General features: G+C 33.1%; 1 protein-coding gene across 11 annotated transcripts in view; it reads right to left on the minus strand.

Annotated features, from left to right (window-relative positions):
* Positions 1–7,209: 7,209 nt before the first annotated feature.
* Positions 7,210–19,574, minus strand: part of LOC146535671 (band 4.1-like protein 4) — a 37,145-nt gene continuing 24,780 nt past the window's right edge. For 2 of the 11 annotated variants that reach the window (XM_085191390.1, XM_085191389.1), the window contains exons 6-21: positions 18,666–18,786; positions 18,300–18,387; positions 18,069–18,221; positions 17,041–17,195; positions 16,675–16,775; positions 16,287–16,365; positions 15,630–15,821; positions 14,715–14,864; positions 13,626–13,701; positions 13,439–13,524; positions 12,921–13,103; positions 12,335–12,463; positions 11,686–11,922; positions 10,358–10,670; positions 8,642–8,856; positions 7,210–8,321 (exon numbers count right to left, since the gene is read on the minus strand). In XM_085191390.1, coding sequence (XP_085047516.1) covers positions 8,306–8,321; positions 8,642–8,856; positions 10,358–10,670; positions 11,686–11,922; positions 12,335–12,463; positions 12,921–13,103; positions 13,439–13,524; positions 13,626–13,701; positions 14,715–14,864; positions 15,630–15,821; positions 16,287–16,365; positions 16,675–16,775; positions 17,041–17,195; positions 18,069–18,221; positions 18,300–18,387; positions 18,666–18,786 — 2,294 coding nt within the window. In that variant the 3' untranslated portion in view covers positions 7,210–8,305. Of the gene's footprint in view, positions 8,322–8,539; positions 8,857–10,357; positions 10,671–11,685; positions 11,923–12,334; positions 12,464–12,920; positions 13,104–13,438; positions 13,525–13,625; positions 13,702–14,714; positions 14,865–15,629; positions 15,822–16,286; positions 16,366–16,674; positions 16,776–17,040; positions 17,196–18,068; positions 18,222–18,299; positions 18,388–18,665; positions 18,787–19,574 lie in introns of all 11 variants that reach the window. The other 9 variants (XR_014878330.1, XM_085191393.1, XM_085191391.1 and 6 more) reach the window with 9 other exon arrangements.

Here is a 19,574-nt window from a genome sequence, read left to right on the forward strand (position 1 = left end):
ATCACATAAAAAAAATATATACATTCTACCTTAACATTTACATTTTATCGTAAAACGGAACGTAAGCCTTTCGCCATACCATTAAATAAAATGAACAGCACTTGACTGTACACTGTACAGCTCACCGGCTCCAGTACTATCAGTTACGCATTTAATTTGCACTACCTTTGTACTGCTCTCATTATAACCACTGTAGACGAAAGTAACGGCTTTAATATACTTATAGAGTCACATTATATTTGCGGTTTTGTTAAAAAGTAATTGTCGACTATAATCATTTTAAATTATGCAGTGTTATATTTCTCACGTCTTTGTTTTAAATTAAGCTTTACGTACTTTATGGACTGGTGAAGGGGTCCAAATGGTTATAAATTGCAGAACTCGGAAGCTTTGCCTATTCAAATATAAAAATATAAATTCTTTTTTTTATTCTATTTTTTTATATTGTATTTCTCACAAATGTATTATTCACGTCTGTTTTCATTTCCAACGCACGAATAACCAATAGTATAATAGAATCACAGAATTTCTCTCACATTATTTCCCTTGAGCCTACAATATCAAGCCATTTGCGCTCGGTAGCACTGCCGATGTATCTTTCAGAATTTTATTCATTTAAAATATATAAATATATTTTTTAAATCTTACCACATCTTTTTTTTTTAAATGTAGAATTTTTTTTTCAGGAAATTATGGAGCCGTAGATAGGAGTATATGGTTTGAATTTCAACTCGATATATTTGGATATGGATCTTTATCTTAGGAACGCTTGGGCGTTCCTAAGATAAAGACTCTTGACAGACAGACAGACGACGGTATGTATGAATAGGACGAAAGAATACGGAACTTGTAGAATAAAGATATAATTATCAATATTTTTAAATTTCCCTATTTTACGAAATAAGTATAAGTGATAAGGTCAAAGGAAATTTAAAAATATATATTAATGTTCAAACATTACAACTGTATGTAAAGTTTCTTAATCCGAAGAGATTATCAACTATCTTATAAGGAGGTTAATTATCACAATTCACAATTAATTGCTCTTTAAGTGACCATATTCCGCCTCAAGCCACCAATTAGTAGACCTAATGTAGTGTCAGCTTGTTTATTACAATACATTGTATATGGCCTTTGGTATTAAATCTAAATACTAGAGACCTTTAGCTAAATGAAATAACAACCAGTAAAGATTTTACTCGATCTATTTCAAACTCAACATCTTGCAAGCGATAATTGAATTTTTGCACTTGTATTTAATTAAAAAATAACAAAATAAAAAAGGTGCTGTGACATACAGACTGATAGACGGACAGACATACACGATGAATCTATGAATTCCGATTTTGCCATTCGGTTACGAAGCGCTTATATTTGTTTTTTACTGTGTGCCCAGGAACGGATTACCGTTGTAACTTGTATTACCATTGGTATGTCACTTACAATTTTACGCTCATGCAGTTGTCATATAACCTAGATAGTCCTCTTACTTACTGAATGAAATACTGCTACCATTTATAAAATAACATTTTTACATTTATATTCCATTTGTTTGTTTACTTTTAATTTTAATCTCAGATCTCATAACGACCTAGATTCTCAGTGGATAATTAAAAGAACATAAATGAAGAAATTATTATAATAAATATTATGCTATATTTTTTCAAGTAGAAAGTGAAGTTTAAACAATACCTTACAGTCCTTACACCAACGATCACGAGTCAAGCGCACAAATGGCATTTATTGTCCTATATTGGAACAGAAGCGAGCTCTTATGTGCGGGATAATTGCAGATCCGGATAAAGACATTAATAACAAAACGGATATGAAAGAGGGTCGGAACCACCAGTTAGAGACTCAGGCACAACTATTATTAAGGAAGTGTGTTTGTGAAGACACGACTTTGTGTTAATAATGAAAATTTAATATCGTAACATAATAATTTTATAATGATTTATTGATTAAAAATTATTATTATTATTTTATATATATTTTTTCCCGAAACGTAATTTCGGTTAATATGAACCCCACGAGCTTCAAGCCAAGTGTGGTCCATTTCCTGGAATTGGTTGGGAAGTAATGTCTTCCTGTAAAAACTTCCTGATAATGCGACAAGTTTTAAGTTTGCGGCGGTTTTGCATAGTTATGTATATATTTATAGGTAACTTTATCTGCTCTAAATAGTGTAAAAGACTTATATATTATAATATAAGATTATTTATTTTATTATAAAGACTTATTTATTTTTTTTGTTATTATAAAACTAATAATATGGTTGTGGCATACATATTTTCTTAAACATTTATATGACAAAAATATTAATGTTCTCGGCAACAATTTAAACTAATAAAACATGGCAACACAATTATTTATTGTTGAATTAATTTTGACAGTAAAATGTTTTATAAGGGGAGTAAAGACTCGCTCTAATTGGATTAAAATTTTAGCACTCGTTGTGGCTCCGGATATTGATTTTTAATTTGCTTCAAAATTATTAATCTCGGAAATAAGGGTTCAGGATTGTTTGTATCCTTTATGCTAAACGGTGAATTGATAATTAAATAAAATTTTATGTTGCTCTTTTATAAAATTTATATTTATTTAAGGTACATGTCATTTTAATTTTGAATGTTTTTAATTTTGGTCCAAACAAATATTGTTAGTGTTATTTAAGAAAATCCAGAGAATGAGAACATCTATATTTTTATTATGAATATATTTCTGAGCGAGGTAATTATTATAAAAAATGTGTAGGTATTATAAAAATGTCTATATTTAAGGATAATTAAACAATGTATGAAGTCTATCGTAAAAGAATGGTACGTGGTCTCCACTCGGGGGAATTAATTTACGTCACCACTTTTATATTAATTAAAAGCATACAAATTCCTTGAACTACCTTACTGTATACGAATAATATTCACCTGTAGAATAGTTAGACTGCTTTAAATACATCCACCTCTTAGTAATTGTAAAAACACGTGAGAACTTTGCATAAATTTCCAGGCAGTGTAATAAAACATAGTACAAAGTTTCCATGGCCCGACATTACGCGGCGGTAAATCGAGCTGTCGAAACCGTAGGACAGTGTGGGCCTGTGGGAGGCAGGTACTCCCGCCTGCTCTATTTGCACACGTTTTGAATGTCATTGTCAGGGTGCTAATTGCCTGCGACTGCACGCCCCGAGCTCAACACCTCATGCATTTCAATTTATATATTATTTATTTTAATGAACTTTGAATTTTACAGCAACTTTGAAACTCTTAACAAAGCGATAGCTCCTCAACAGCTCAAAGGGTTTAAATGGTTTATAAATCTTATGTATAATTGTAATTGTATAATTATAATAGCCTTATGTATAATTGTAAGGTTCATAAAATGATAGCGTATTGGTAGAAAGCATAATATGTTTTTTTTAAGAGTAATTAAGACACACTCGTGCTGATTACAATGAGACTGTGGAGACAAGTTAGAAGTGCGATAATTTCGTTTGCAGTAAATGAGAGTGATCGTGAAAGGGCTGGCACGGTTGGGCGAGGATCGGCCGCCCTCGTCTCTGCGGCAGCTTCGGATTTTTCCACGTAGTTGACTCTGAATGTGCTTCCGGCTTGAGTTGCCTCAACTCGAAAGCAAACTTTTCGTGTTTACATTACTTTAAATTCTTTCAACTCATACCTTTGCTAGTAATACCTCTCATAGTATCATTTGCAGTGTATATTTATTTCTTGTTTAAAGGGAATGTTTTGCCTTTTTACTTGAGTAAAATTGCACTTCAAACACTTGTTAGAGTCCCCACGTAGGTACATATTTGAAATATCTGAAAGATACAGAAGTAAAATTTATATGTGAAACTTTTCTTACTACTTTTTTTTTGGTTGTACCTTATTAGTTTTCGATTTCATTTAACATTTCTACAATTTATTACGTACTTTATCAAAATAGCCTTTTAATTATTTTTTGATAAAGAATAGAAAAGCAGCTTGTAGTTATGTAAGAATAAAAATATATCCTAACTTTGGTTACAGTTTAGAATTTTTTTCATTATACCGCTTCTAGAGCTTTCTGTGAGCTAAAAAGTACCTTAGGTAAGTAAGTAGCTGCCGTAAAAAAAATTTTAAATGTACTTAATGTACCATTTTAAACTGAATTTATGTTTATACCAAAGAATCAAGTATTCTATCTACGAACAATTAAAAATAAACTCTTTCATAATTTCATGAAGGTATATCTCTCGCATCATCGTTGCCAACAAATTTAGTTAAAAAAAAATTGTGGCTAATATATAGTACAAACTAAATTCAAACACCTCTGAAATATAGAGACAAATATATTTTAGCTAATAATTATAAATAAATAATGTTTAGACACTAAATTCACATTATATGATATTAAACATTTGCTCTGATTAGGCAGATCGAATGTGCACATAGGACGAACTCTATTTCCGTTGCATTATTGCGTTACTAAATTGCTTCTAACAGACGAAACGTTGTAGCAAATATGATTTAACGTACGAGCTAGCTACGTGTATATCAAAGACTAATTGCCTTCCATAGTAAGTATATTCATTTATAGAACTTATTACAAAATTATTGAAAAATGAAATTGCAAACTAATTATCTTGATAAAAAATTGTGTAGTAAAGATATGAAGAATTAATTTTAGCGAACATTTTTGATGTTGATTTTGTATTTTTGCTAGTTCTGTTTTAACGTTGTTATTAATTATTTTATGTTTTTTACGAATGATTTCTGCTTTATAATATAAATCTTTCTACATTCCGCTTATAGCAGGGCAAGCAGAGGAAACGTAGAATTAAGTCACTCCGATCCTGACTATTCGCTCAATTTACAAGGCAATAAGTGTGTTTATACGCAAATAAATAACAATATAGAATTTTCTATATAATAAACATTATATAGAAAATTCTATATTAATAATAATAACTAAACACAAATCAAATATGTAAGTAAAAGTATATACAAAGTATATACCTATGTCTCTAGATTAAATTTTACAGAGACAATGATATTAAGGTAATATTTCGAAACGTCTACAGTAAATATCTGCGCAAGTCAGCCCGGCTTAACTTAATATATGGTGACAACCACTTAACGAGATTACGGCTGAAGGTATCTATTTATCTTGACATCTACATATATCCTACAAATCACTACCGCACCTCACATTAGGATAATACACTATATATCAAGTTATTAGCTAGCGTAAATTAATTTGGCTGAATAATTAAATCTGTCGACAGCAGAATGTCAGTTATATATCTACATAATATAAACTTTACATAATATTTAAGGAATAAGTTGTGAAATATGAAGGTTTTTATAAGTTTATTTTTAAAGAGGAACTATGTCTCTGAAGAGCGAGTCAATGATTGCCAACTTTTTGTTTTAGGTAATCGATTTGAAATCGATAGTTCCGCTTGTGAATTGATTCGCAAATATTTGTAATTTTAATATACTTTTTTTTAGCTTCCTGCACAAATCAGGGTAGGCATAGGGAACCTAGTGTTAAGTTACTTGATTCCCATGAAGACATTTCTGTCCCCACCTTGCCCCCGAATTCAGTTGAGTGTGAGTGGTTGAGTGGAGGAAAACAATGACTTTTGTTAATGTTATTAAATAATAATTTAATCATCGTGTATTTTATTTTCATGCAGGTAAGTACAGAGAATTTAGTTTTGTAAAAGAAAATTAATTTAGGCACTGCTTCGAAATTTTATCAAGCGATTTAAATATAATTTTCCTCAAGTAAAAAGGACATTTCCCTTGTGGTTCACGAGCCCTCTGACATCTGTCAAACAGAGGACCATTTTCACTACATAAATCCTAATAAAATCAGAAAGCTTGAAGATATGCAAATAATTACTTTCTAAATATTGTACAGGAAACAGGTCCTTCAATTATTTAATAGATATTTATTATATTATAGTATTATTTGTTGTATAGTAACGGGCGATCGAACATACACTTATATACCTTCCTAAAGTATATAATTTATATATGGATATAATATATTTATCTATTAAACATTATATAATTAAGGTACTCTATTCTCTCTGGCTACCCTGCTAGGGATAAAGTGTGAGACTAAAAGAAACTTCATAAAAATTATATATATAAAGAGTAATATATATATTTCATAACCTTTGATCATAATGATTAATTCTTATATGAATACATAATTAATTACTCAGTTTAACCTCCATCGAAAATCCAAACGATTTTTTTGTCATTAAATAAAATATATTAAGTATATAAATATTATAATCACATTGCCTCAACAAAGTCTCTTCTCCGATATTAAACGTTAAATATTTAACGTGACAATTTTCGAATAACCTTCTCTCAGTCCCGCATACGAGTACGTATCACAAAGTAGTTCCTCTAACCCGGCACGCTATATCAACATGTGCTTTGAGTTTCCTATTTACCACGCAGCTTTGTCTGGTTGCTCTCTGATTTCACGCCTTTCAATTAACGAGTAATCATACACGCCCGGGGACCCTTTCATTGAACACTTGTAATGAGTTTTCACCCCCCGGCGAATGCTGGACATCGGAGTCAGGCACAGTTTTTTTTGTCGTTTTTCCAGCACCGACAAACCGGGCTCGAGCGACGTTTATACAGAAAGGTGGTTTTATTCGCTGGCATTATGCATGTAGCATGTAACATGCATGCAATTTGCATGTTGCTAATGGGCAACGTTCGCGCAAAAACACGTCTACTGGTGTACGTAATATACGTATATTACAACGTAAAAGTGATTTTGAATTTTAATTATAACATTTCTTTTATTTCATAATAACAATAGAAATAAATTTGCAAAAGTGTTATAAATTGTTTTAATTAATCATGTGTAATAGCTGAAAATTTACGTAACACTGATTTTGTTGAAATCTGACCAAAGAAAAATGTTTTAATGGCGCAAGGGTTGTTTGCGACGGTCCCAACCCATGCTCATTAGTGATAATAGCGGCCGCTCAAACTCGATATCCGAGACAAAATAACTTAATTATCGTTGGGGCTACAAGCCTTTTGTTGAATATTTGATAGTCTGTCGAAACATGAATAGCAACCATTAAAAATAGTATATAATTAATAAACTTGTAAATATTCACTCAGCAAGTATACATTACTGCTAAAAGCTTAAAATTAGAAAAAGGTTAAAAGGAAAAATAATAAATCTGTATAAGAAATATTATTTTATTATGAACAAGAGAAATAATTGTGAAAAAATACAATATTGCGTCACAGTTTCTATTGTGTTATTGTAGAATGTAGAACATGGTAAATGCATCATCAGTCTTTTAATAGTGTAAATTGACTGACAATTTATTAATAATTAATTATTATCTTACAACTCCCTCCTATAATATACACATAAAATAATTGTATAGGTACGATTTGAACAATCTCAAACATGACTTGATTAAAAATAACTGTCACAGTATTAGTAAAATATGAAGAAAGAATTTGATGAAGTTAAACAATACGATTAAAGTATATTGAGTATTTTTTTTTCTAAGCTACATAACAACTATACATTTTTCGATACACCTTACAACCTATTAAAATTAGGTAAATACATTATATACCCGTCCTTTATCTTGAAATAAATTACAGTAAATGAGATTTCCCTCATTTTTATTATTTTAACTATTTTCTTAACACGATTGTTAAATGAAAACAATTAGTGATGAAAAGTTAGTAGTAAAAAACAGCCCTGAATATTTGTTTTACAATAAAACACAAAATACTGTAATGAAGACTTTTAAAACTGATTCTAAAAGTGTTTTATAAAAGAGAAACAAAAAGCTCATATAATATTTATGACGGTAATTTGTTGACCCTAACGGCCTTCTTATTACCTACGATCTTCTTTGGCACAAATTGTATTTTATATTCTTTGCAATAATATGCCGCTAGCCATTTTATAGTAAACGAAGAAAAACATTTAGAAAAATGAGTATTAAAATATTTATATACATTATATATTCACACTTTTCCATTTCGCGTATATTTTTAATTTAATACAGTAAATTCATACTCCGTATATTTACACAAGTCGTGGCAATAACTAATCAATTAATAAAACAAAAAAAAATAACAACAAAAGCCTTGGAAATGTAAAGTTATAATTAAACTGAGGCAGTTTACTGCGAGTGCAAAGTTCTTTGATAGTGGCTGGATTTATAGCTCGGTACTCATCTCGGCGCTTTTGCTCGCGCTCCCGGATGCGTGGTGGTACACAGAGTCTACGCTACTGGAAGGATTGTTCGTGGGATTCAGTTGCTCTGTAACCTGCGATAACAAGCGATATATAAACGCGGTTTCCTTTATCTACAATTATAGAACATACCGTTTGAAACATAAAAGTCATCAAACACAAAATTATTCACAAACACAAACATTAAAAGATGTAATCGAACAACGGTTAGTCAACGTGTTAGTGTTATTATGTACTAAATACCCAAAACCAAGTAAACGAACTCATGCAAAAACAAGACACAAATATATACCTCCACGAGCAACCGGGAGGGGAGGGGACCAACCAACGTGCAGCTACTTCATTCCGCTAGGTAGGTGTGCGACACATATGCTGACCTCCTGTATTTACTTACTGAGTGCTTTCTATGAGAGGCTTAAGTATAATGTCGAGAGTGTTGTCGTGGCGCATGTGCGCGTGCGCGTGCGCGTGAGCGTGCACGAGGCGCGCGTGCGCGTGCGTGCGCGCCACGTTGGCGTTGTAGTCGCGCGACTCGCGCGACGGCCGCACGTAGCGCCGCGCCAGCGACCCGCTCTCGCCCACCACTATGTTGTTGTTGCTAGCATGTCTCTGCGCAACCCAATCAAACTACTGAACACCAGTGTTACTGATACACCTTCTACTAATACTGTGAATACTAGAACTCATATTATTTAGATATCTAGAAATTTTAACCCGAAAAATATAGTAGAAATTCGTAAGCACCAATATGAAACATATTATGTGATATCCGATCTTAGAGCGAAAGGAGCTTCCATTTAAGAGTGAAAAGTTCATCTTACCTACCTTACTAAGAATTAATAAAGATTTAATACTGATAATAACTATCATTTGTTGAAATTAAATTCATTCATGTGGAAAACAAATAAAATAAAAAATGGAATACTCAAATAAATAACCAATTTTCAAATTTAACTTACTCGGATTATTTTGTTAATGGTATTTTTACTCCCTGAAAAAATAGTGCAGAACAATATCTTGTCGACAGGATATTCATCGCATTGAATTCAAGTGTGATCAGCTCCAAGTGTGGCGCAGAAATTATGTCACTTAAATTTATATCATTTGTCCCATACTTCGTTATCTTTTAAATTTTATTGTTTATCAATATTAGTTCACAGTATAAAATTATAATTTTTATAATACCATTAAATATAATAGTAATTAACGCATATCTTTGATTTTATTCGTCAATATTCAGTACAAAAAAAAATTACGTTAGTCAAAACTGCGTTCGCTCTAATCTTAGTCTTCTGTCTTTAAAGAATAAGTATACATAAAATTAAAGCCCCTTCAAGCATAATTTATAAACTATTTATATATATGAAGAACGAAAATATTATCCCATCAGTGAATTAGATCTACTCTACAAGAGTGACTAGAATTAATAATTGTTTTAAAAACAATCAATTCCATTTTTAAGGATATTTATATGTTTGCACTTGGCTAGATATCTCATCCTTGTAGTAAAAGTAAAGTATTGTTTTTTGCAGCCTGTACAGAGCTGATTTTATTATTCAAATTGCTCTTGTAAATTCCTGTTTACATTATAAAATATGTAAAATTAAATATGAAAATTCACACAATCCCGTGTATTGTTTTTAATATCAATGTATTGCGTTTTATCTGAAGTAGCGACACACCATGTTTTGCCTCTAACCCTCACAGTAAGGGAGTTATGGGGGTAACAATTCTTAACGTTTAAGTTTATGTTCTCGGTATGTATTAAAGATTTTTTTCAGAATTTTTTTCAAAATGTTATATTCTGAATATGCATAACGCGATCGACGAATCAACGGTGGACTATGGGTAGGGGACCTCATAAACTTTAACGTTCAGGGTTGTTACCCCCATAATTCCCATACTGTAAGGGTTAGAGACAATAAAATTGATGTGTCGCTACTTTGAATGAAAAGCAATGCAATGTTATTAAAAACAATGTGTATCTATTATATCTATAGATACTAGTATATCTGTTTCCATGTTACTGTTGATAACTGCTTTTAGACCATTAATGATATACAAGAGCAATTGAATCGCCCGATTGTTAGAAAGCGAAGCGCCCACTCACGAAAAGGGAAAAGCCACTATCCACTGGCGTGGGGTAGCAGCGGGGCGGCCGCCGCGACGTGGCGCTATCGCTCGCCACCGACAGCAGCGAGCGCTGCGAGCCGGACGCGGCCAGGCGCGCGCGGCCCGGCGCCGCTGGCGGCCGCCGTGTGACTGCTCCCCCCACCCCGATACCCGCGCAGCCGCCCCCCGCACCGCCCACCACCCCGCCGCACACCCGCCACTGCCTACTCACTGGTGCTTGAGAGCCACCCGCGCCGCACTTGGCGCTGTCACTCGACCTGTTGAATACCAAATTTCTCCCGCTGATAATTCTGCAATTGTTCCAAATAAAACACAATACTATGTAGCAGCTTATTACAGTATATAAGAAAAATCGGAATTAATTTAAAAATAAGTATGTTGTAATTTGATGTTAATAATTTCCTTTGCCTAATGGTAGATTAATTATCATGTGGATAAAGTAAAAGGAAACTAACGTAATTCTCTAATTTTAAAGACTCAATAGATGAAAATCATAAGATTCTTATTTTATAACTTGCTTAGCAAAAATTCATAGTTTTAGTTAACGGATGGAAGTATTTGTTAATCATTTTTGCTAAAACAAGATTAAAGAGAACGACCAGTGAATTTGATTTTGAATCAGACATTCCAAGGCCCAACTGGCACGACGATGTCCCTATTTTTTTTGGTAAAAACATAATTTAAGGTAATGATGCTTTCAAGCGACATCGACGTTGAATTCATACTATCACTCGATTGTGATCAACCAGTGCGGCGAGGGGCACCCACCATCCGGCAGATCCCCCTTCACCGACAAACACATCACGCACGGTGCATGATTACGAGAGTATTTAATGAAAATTTTAATCACTTCATCGCACATCGTGAATATCACATTATCCAGATTGCATTAAGACAAAAAATATTAATTACATTTATCAAATTTATGGAAATACTGAATCATTGAAACGAATCCATCTTTCTAGTCCAACGATATATGTTTTGTTTATTTATTGCAAAAATATATCTATATCAAAAGTAAAACGTATTAAAATATTGATTAAATGTGAGCTTGAGGTCAAGCATGCAGCTGTAAATGCAACGGTTCTAGGTTGAAATTCCTGGAAACTTGGAAGAATGAAACATTTAATATTATAATATCCCCAATCTAAAACCTCAAGAATTCGGCAGAAAGTGGGGAACGGAAGTCTCTTAATTGTTAACGGAGTAAATAAATACTAGGTTCCCAGGGTCACATTGCCTACTTTGCTATGTGTGGGAGACGGCGTAAAGGTACAAAAAAAATATTAAACATTAGCTGCTTACCTCTCTGAAGAATACGCGTAATCTTGATCGGCTCCGAGCCCTGAATCCGTATGTTCATGAGACACTCTCACGCTCCCCGAAATAAGCTCTCCACTGGAACTATTACTATTGCTATTTGTCACGGGGCTGTAAGGGTTGTTGTTGTGCACTGGAGTTACGCTGCTTTTATATCCATTGTTGGTTAAAAAATCCTCACCCGATCTTCCCATGGGTTCATCAAAACTTGGGTATATACGCCTAAAATATACCGAGAATATTATATATTTTTAAAGTTGCAAATATTGTATTTTTATTAATAAAGTTAGCTTATATCAATGAATAGTAGAATATATTTATCATAACTAACAAACCGCTCAACAAATTACAATCAATCGACATGAAAATAATATTTCTACTTATTATAAATTGGTTGCGGTGTAATATTCCCACAATTTGTAAGTTTAAACTAAATTTGTATTATATTATTATGTCTGACAAAATCTAATAGGTCGCCTACACAGTGTAGTTGACAAATAAAAAACAAAATTAGATTATAATAAGTAAATGCTTCAACTAAAAACAAATAATCGCATCCATTCGGTTGAAAGCAGATCTTGTACAATAGTAGGTATAATACAATCAACGAACAAGATTTTAATTATCCTCATACCTTCCATGCTTCTCGTTGGGTCTGTGCGTGCTGAGGGTGCTCGAGCTCGATCTAAGAGATCCTTGATTGTTGTCGTGGTCACTCTTGTGCGAGCTCTTCTCCCGTCTCGCAAGTGATCCGTGATCACCCCTACGTTATTATAAGATAAGATGAGAACCCTTTATTGTACGTACTAATATATGAATTAATTTTGTGGTTATAGGTAACGTATTATTGAATGTAAGGAAAGTCATATATTCCACTAATATTTATTTTTTGTTGTATATGTTCCATTTTTTTTCTAGTATTTTTAGCTTCACGCTGTATCCCCTACATAGCAGGGTAGGCAGAGGAAACCCTAGGAAGCTAATGTTAAAACACTCCGTTTTCGTTTAGACAAAGGGATCGTCCTCATCCCCACTTTCTGTTGAATTTTGGAAGCATTACATGTAGAGCCGGGGAAAAAATATAAAATATTTAATTTTCTCGAGTAGGAATCGAGATCCCAATTCCATTCCATTTATTTTTATATATGCTTTAAATATATTTTCCAATTTTATGAAACAGACAAAAACATTACAAAAAATCAATTGTGTAAATGGCTTACTGTCTATGTTTCGTAGACGTTCGGAGCTTAGTATGCCTCGCGTGGCTGGTTTGGACTACTGTATAGGGTATTTCTTTCAGCTGTTCCTCAGTCATTCCTGTAGTGTCGACTAGAGAGAATTCGAGGTGTTGCTTCAATTCATTCGGTAACCATTTCTTTTCATTAGGTGATCGGGATCTTGATCTAATAAGAATGTCGATATATTAAATTACTGAGTTTAATTACGCAAAATGAATACGAACACCGATTTATAAAATATGTATTATGTTAATAGTAAAACTAAATTTGGGCCGTAGAGGTTTATTGATTTGAAATTAATTATAGTTCAATCAGACAATTTCATTTATAACTATTAATATCGTAGTAATTTAATTGTTTGTTCCCAAAATAATGAGAGAATAAATATTTTAATTCACTTTGTATATTATATGTAGTTTCAACAGTAAATATTTATTAAATCTTTCCAATTAACATTTGGTTAAACAAAAGAAACAAACGTAAATTTATTAAAAAAATACCTATGTTTCTTGTGTCTCCGAGGTCTGTGAGACGATCGATGTGTTCCAATTTCTGGTTCCATTTGAGAACGGCGTACACTCGCTACCTGTTACAAAAAATATATTGTAAATAAAGATAAACTTAAAGCACAGACTCAAAGAGAACACTCTTTAGATCATATTTATTTTTCTAGATAGAGGCACTTACTTGCACGCTCCCACCGGCGGTCGTCTGCCTCAGTACTTCTTTCCACTGAGACTCTGAGTCCACAAGCTCGTACTCCCTGTATAAGTGTATTGCTTTAGATCACGTACGTACATAGCTACGCCATATAGAAATTATTGATTTTATGTGTATTTTAAGCCTTTTAGGTACTAATTATATAATGAAAATATATATGTCATATTTATATCATTTTGTTTATATTTAAAGGAAAATCAATATTATCATGATAATCCTAATACAATTAATTTGAGATATAGATAATGTTTAAATATTAATAATTTATTAGAACACAAAAAGAATAACTTAGAACGCAATTTTAATTAAGATTTTGCTTAATTAATTTTTCAAATATGAACAACATTTATAAAATTGTAAAACATTAATTAAGTTCACGCAATTCTCTCTTTAGATTGGATTTTATATTTTTACTCGAATATAATGCCGAAGTGTTTTTACTTTTTATACATAATAAAAATATTTACATAAATATAAAATTATAACATTCTTGTGTACTGGTGTTCGTTCCTACTAAATATGCGGGCTAAATAGCTGGACTGAGGTTAAATGTTTGTTTATACAATGAATTACATATTGATTGGTCTTAGGTTAAAATTTTGTATTTATATTTGGAAAGATAGATATTTTCTAGACATCTAGTTAGATGTTTAGAAAATGAGAGGCCAGTCGCGGCGCAGGGGCACAAAGTGTGACTGTAAAATCGACTTAGTGTGGGTTCAATCCTCACTCAAGGAAATTAATTTATTTCTTCGTTCTGGTGTCGAGGCAAAACGCGGCGTTGAGTTCCGCCACTCAAGACGCAATGCCCCCGAAATACGGCGAGAAGTGGGAAACAGAGTGTCTTAACACTATGTTCCCTCTGCCTGCTAATATGTAAGTAAGATATTAATTGCTTATACATAAAATAATACTTCCTACCTGGCTTTTAAGCACCTACGTCACACTAAGATTTCTTAGATATGATAATTTCCCTGTCAACCTTAAAAATACTGTGGGGCGCGACTTCTTGGATGGCACCATCTATGTTGAATGTTATATAAAAGAACCACTAACTTGGTGTCTGGTTGTGAGTCATCTCTTTCTGAGCCAGATTCGTGCTTGTGTCTTGAACGATGGCGGCGATGCCGACGGCCGGATCGGCCCGAACCACGAGACAGCTCACTTTCCGCATCTGATTGTTGTCGTCTAGAACGATGCCTGTGTCTACATAAAAAAAAAAATATTTGCTTAAACAAAAATAAATCTAAAATGAGCTAACTATATGATGTTTTCATAAAAAAAAAAAGAGAAGAATACTAGGGTAAAATTATAATGTTAGTTTTATAATTTTTCATTTGCTCCTAAATAATACTAAAACAAACATTATAAACCTCATACCCTACATTTCTTAATTCATCCAATTTGTTAATTGATGTAAACCTCTTCTAATCGTGACTCATTCATTTGAAGCGGCGTTAGTACAAATTATGTCAACTTCCACATAATACTTATAAAATTACAACAACTAGCATTTATACAGAAAAGGTACCCTCGTCTCGTCCCTTAAGTAAGTCTAAAAGTTTTTCACTGTGCGGTAGAATGGGTTAGTATAGAAGTATAAGTGTATGGAAAGTTGTCTGAAAGTCGTTACGACATATATTTAATACGCGGTCAAAATGTCATCTTAAAAGAAAAACAAACCTTAAATAGATATTTACATTAAGGATTACAAATCCTTCTTATTTACTTTTGAACTGCCTCCGTTCATTGTACACATATGTAAAAGTATAAATAATATTAAACAATTTATTGCGACTTGTGGCGCAGCGGCCTGACGATAAACACGACAGTTGTAGGTTCCTATTTATATATCGGCGCTATACTTTGTCTTGTGTAGAGCGAAGAGAATTAATTATTTGAATTTTCCTCTTTCTGGTAACAAATATCTTGAAAGAGGGGATATATAAGAATAACAAAAAAATGACTCACTTTCTATTAGATCTTGAATCATTAGAGCTTTGTGAGTCTACTGAGGCGGATCGATGTCGTGGTACGGGCGGAGGTCGGTTAGCAGTTGGGGACGCGGAGTAGAGACCTCTTCGAGTGGGTGCGGAGCGCGTGGAGCGCGGCGACCCTCCAGGGCCCGCGTGGTGCTCCACAGGACTCATTTCACCGCTTATTCTACGATATTCAATAATATTTTTAGCACTATATAATTTTATGATACAGTTATGTGCATTATTATGAATTGTGACATTATAAAAAAATATTTGAAACCTATAGGATTACTACAGTTAAGACAGTTATCTAGTGTATTAAAAGTAAATTTTGATATTTAAGGAAAATCTATTAGAAATTAAATAAAAATATTCTTCAATTGTTAGAAAAATAAAACTAAGAACGGAAAATTATCTTCGTAGTTGTTGAATAATTTAACACAAGTTTTTTTTACAAAGTTACTGGGAAACGGGAACTTATTTTTATTTTCTATTAACTTTATACCGTTTCTTTATACAACATTCATTTTATAACAATTCAAATTTAATTTAAGTAGAATCTGAAATTATTGTGATCTTTTGAAACAACATTCAAGCTCACCGCAAAAATAATCTCCGAGAGGACGACAAAAAATAAAAGCATACTTACGAATTAGGCCGGTGTACTGAGGTAGGTTGTTTCATTTCAGGAGGGCAGTCTTTTATTCTCAAGTCTTCTAACTTTGGCACTGAAATAAACAAATGGATTAAGGGTGTGCTTTGTTTCGTCTAATGACACTTTCAATTTCTATTTATCTTAGCGTATTTTTAATATATGATATATTACTAGAATATTACTTTGAAACTGTATGTTTTTTCTACTAGAAATATAAACACAGGTTTCTGCTTATCAACAAATGATTTTTTATCAATTTTTCAATAATCGAACCCCTGTCGCGTAATATATATACTCGTAAAGGAGTTATTTAGACGCTCGTTCACGCTAAAATGTGTTCTAATAAAATGAACGTAAGATATAATATAAATACAAATAGTACCATCGTGTAACGAGGAATAGGACGTATGTGGTCGGCCGATGCGTCGCGAGGGCGTGCGCGTGAACGCGGGAGGCGGCCGCGGTCGCGCGCCCCGACCACTGCTGAACAAAGAGTCGCTAAATGTTCATTATTTCACCACAAATTATAATACATATTTATTTTGGTTCCATTTTGTATAAACACATTTGTTGTCGAAAGTTTGCAATGCGTTGTAATACATTATGTTCTCGCAAACAAAAGCGAGCGCTATTTGGAAGTTATTCTTATATTTTTTTTATTTTATTAAACATTGTACATAATTATGTATGTAATCTTCTTCATAAAAAAATTAAAATTAATTAAATGGAAATAAAACCAAATACTTGCCTATTTCTCAGTCTTGATCCTAATGCGAATATATCCGCAGAGGCGGGTGAAGTCTGCTGTAATCTAAAGAACGTGTGATGGTCGGAACAACAACGCCATAAATGTCTACAGGCTGCTCTAGTCGGAGATTCAAAGCCGTAAGTTGATGTATCGTTCTGTAACGAATATCAAAGACTTAACCACAAACCTGAAACTCTACATCTTCAACTTTATTCAACAAATTCAATTTCAAACTCTACCACTCGTAAAGCCTTTACTAATTAAAGTTACATTTCATTGTTCATTTAGTTTCACTTGTGGCGAATTTGTAAAGCCCCTTTCAAAGTTTAATTTGACGACAAAATTACCAATTTTAGAGCTATGAAAATGTTTTTATAATGTTGGTAGTTATTTTAAAAATAATAATATGACTGAATTCATTCTATACAAAAACAGAACGAATATAATTTTAAGCTTCATGCAAATAAAAATCTGAATTAAATAAGCATCGAGCAAGATAAATGTTTCATTCAGTTAATTAATAAAATGCTAATGAAATTGAAGGCGTCGCGCCGTATAAAAAGTACTTTTTTTGTCTAAGAGCCCGTTTCTCGCATGTACAGCAATAATAAAAGCAATTTTCCGACATCTCCTTTGATCAATGTTCATTTTGCAAGAAGAATGTACTTTAAGGCAATTTCGAGGGCCACCCCATTTTTAAGACACTTCAAAGGAACACAAGCAGAGCGGTATCTGTGGGCTGCGAGCGGTTAGCACGTGTTATCAGCGCTCGCCCAGAACGCGGTAAATACTGCGCTCAGTTCCACGCGACTTATCTGTAATTGCCTGCCTGCGAATGTCTTTTAAGAAAGCTACGTAAGATGGACTCCATCTCACACAACTATTCAAAGTGCTTCTTATCATTACGAGCGATCCGTACCAGGAAGCAGGTCAAGTATTCTTCCAATTTCTACTTTTATTTTACTTGTTATATTCGTTATATATATTTAGACTTAGTACCTATATATTCAGATAATTTCAACACTTACATTCTTATCTGCGACGCGAATCATGAAATATCGTCCTTTGTAATATAGCTTTGACACACGGGGCCAATAATAAGTTGCGACTGTATGTTTTCCACGTAGCAGCAACAGGCCACTTGGCGCCAGTCCCAAGAAATACTCCACACTGTCCTCGCCCTGCATTGTTATATCTGGTTACTATTTGTTCAAATGAATTTACCAAGAGTTCAATTGATTTACTAAATAATCTATTACCAAGACTGGATGGAGATCGACACCGTACATGTCTAGCCATTTGACTTTATCTAAGTAGCTCAGCTCGGCTTGGGCTGGCGATATACCTCTGTAACGCAAATTAAATACTGTCTTAGTTAGATATAATTAAGTTTTTTTAATGAAAGCATCTGAGTTAATCGATTTTATTACTTTATAACATTAAGAGCTATACCTATAATAGACTGTTTAGGGGTCGTCATGGTAAACGACAGTTAATTTCTTGTCAAGGAGTTAATAGATTTTGAAATATTTCATATATCAAGGCAAGAATTCATGTAACTAAGTAAAATGTTATATTTCTAGTTCGTAAGCGGTTAGCTATATTTAAAATGTATAATTACTCACGTCAGTGTGCGATGAATATCTGCTGCTCTGGATTCTAGTTCTGGGGTCTGATGAGCCAGAAGTCGAAATTCAGACACATAACCAGGCATATGCCTCCTAGGATCATAATCACCAAGTTCCGCTGCATATAAAAATAAAAAAACAATTCTTTAGAAACGACAACTTTTTATAACATTATATTACCAAAAAGGTATTTATTATACCTATGTACAAAATGGCAGCGTGCGAAGACATATGTTATTCGTCGCCTACATGAAAACGACAATTCTCACCCTCATAACATATTATATTTAGCAGACCTGTTACAATGCCGACCATGTCTTTAACAAACCGTAATTAATTTAGTTAAGGCGGATGAAAACGTGTCCTAAATAAATACACAGAATGATATGTAAACACAACTTGTAATAAGGAACTTAATGGGTAAACAAGACCTCAAATAATACCAACCGTATACAATTATACGCACAAATAAATTCGTGTATGATATTTGTTTCATTTTTACTAATATAAGGTTCACGTTAGAGGGCACCTTGTGTTAAGGCACTCCGTTCCCATTACGACACTTTCGTTCCCCATTTTACCGTTCAATTCTGGAGTCATTACGTGTTTAGTGGCGAAAGTCAACACTGCGCTTTTTCCTTGTTACCAGAGCGAAGAAATCAACACATTAAAGATTTCATTTCCTCGAATAGAAATCGAACCCAAAACCTGCCGCGTTTACAGTCCCATGACTGGCTTCAATAATATTATATAGACGATAAACATAACGTTAAACTAATTATCAAAGAAACTACGTTAAAAGAAAAGAAAAATACTACCATATTTGTAGTAAAGAAAAAGTTAAGAGTAGCCAACGAAGCTGACAGTCATTTCCCGTCGTATATCTTTTTTTTTGTACGCGGAAAT

This window comes from Heliconius melpomene, chromosome 10 (genome assembly GCF_056956725.1).
Source record: "Heliconius melpomene rosina isolate 202511_hmr_F chromosome 10, ASM5695672v1, whole genome shotgun sequence".
In the NCBI taxonomy this organism is placed as follows: domain Eukaryota; kingdom Metazoa; phylum Arthropoda; class Insecta; order Lepidoptera; family Nymphalidae; genus Heliconius; species Heliconius melpomene.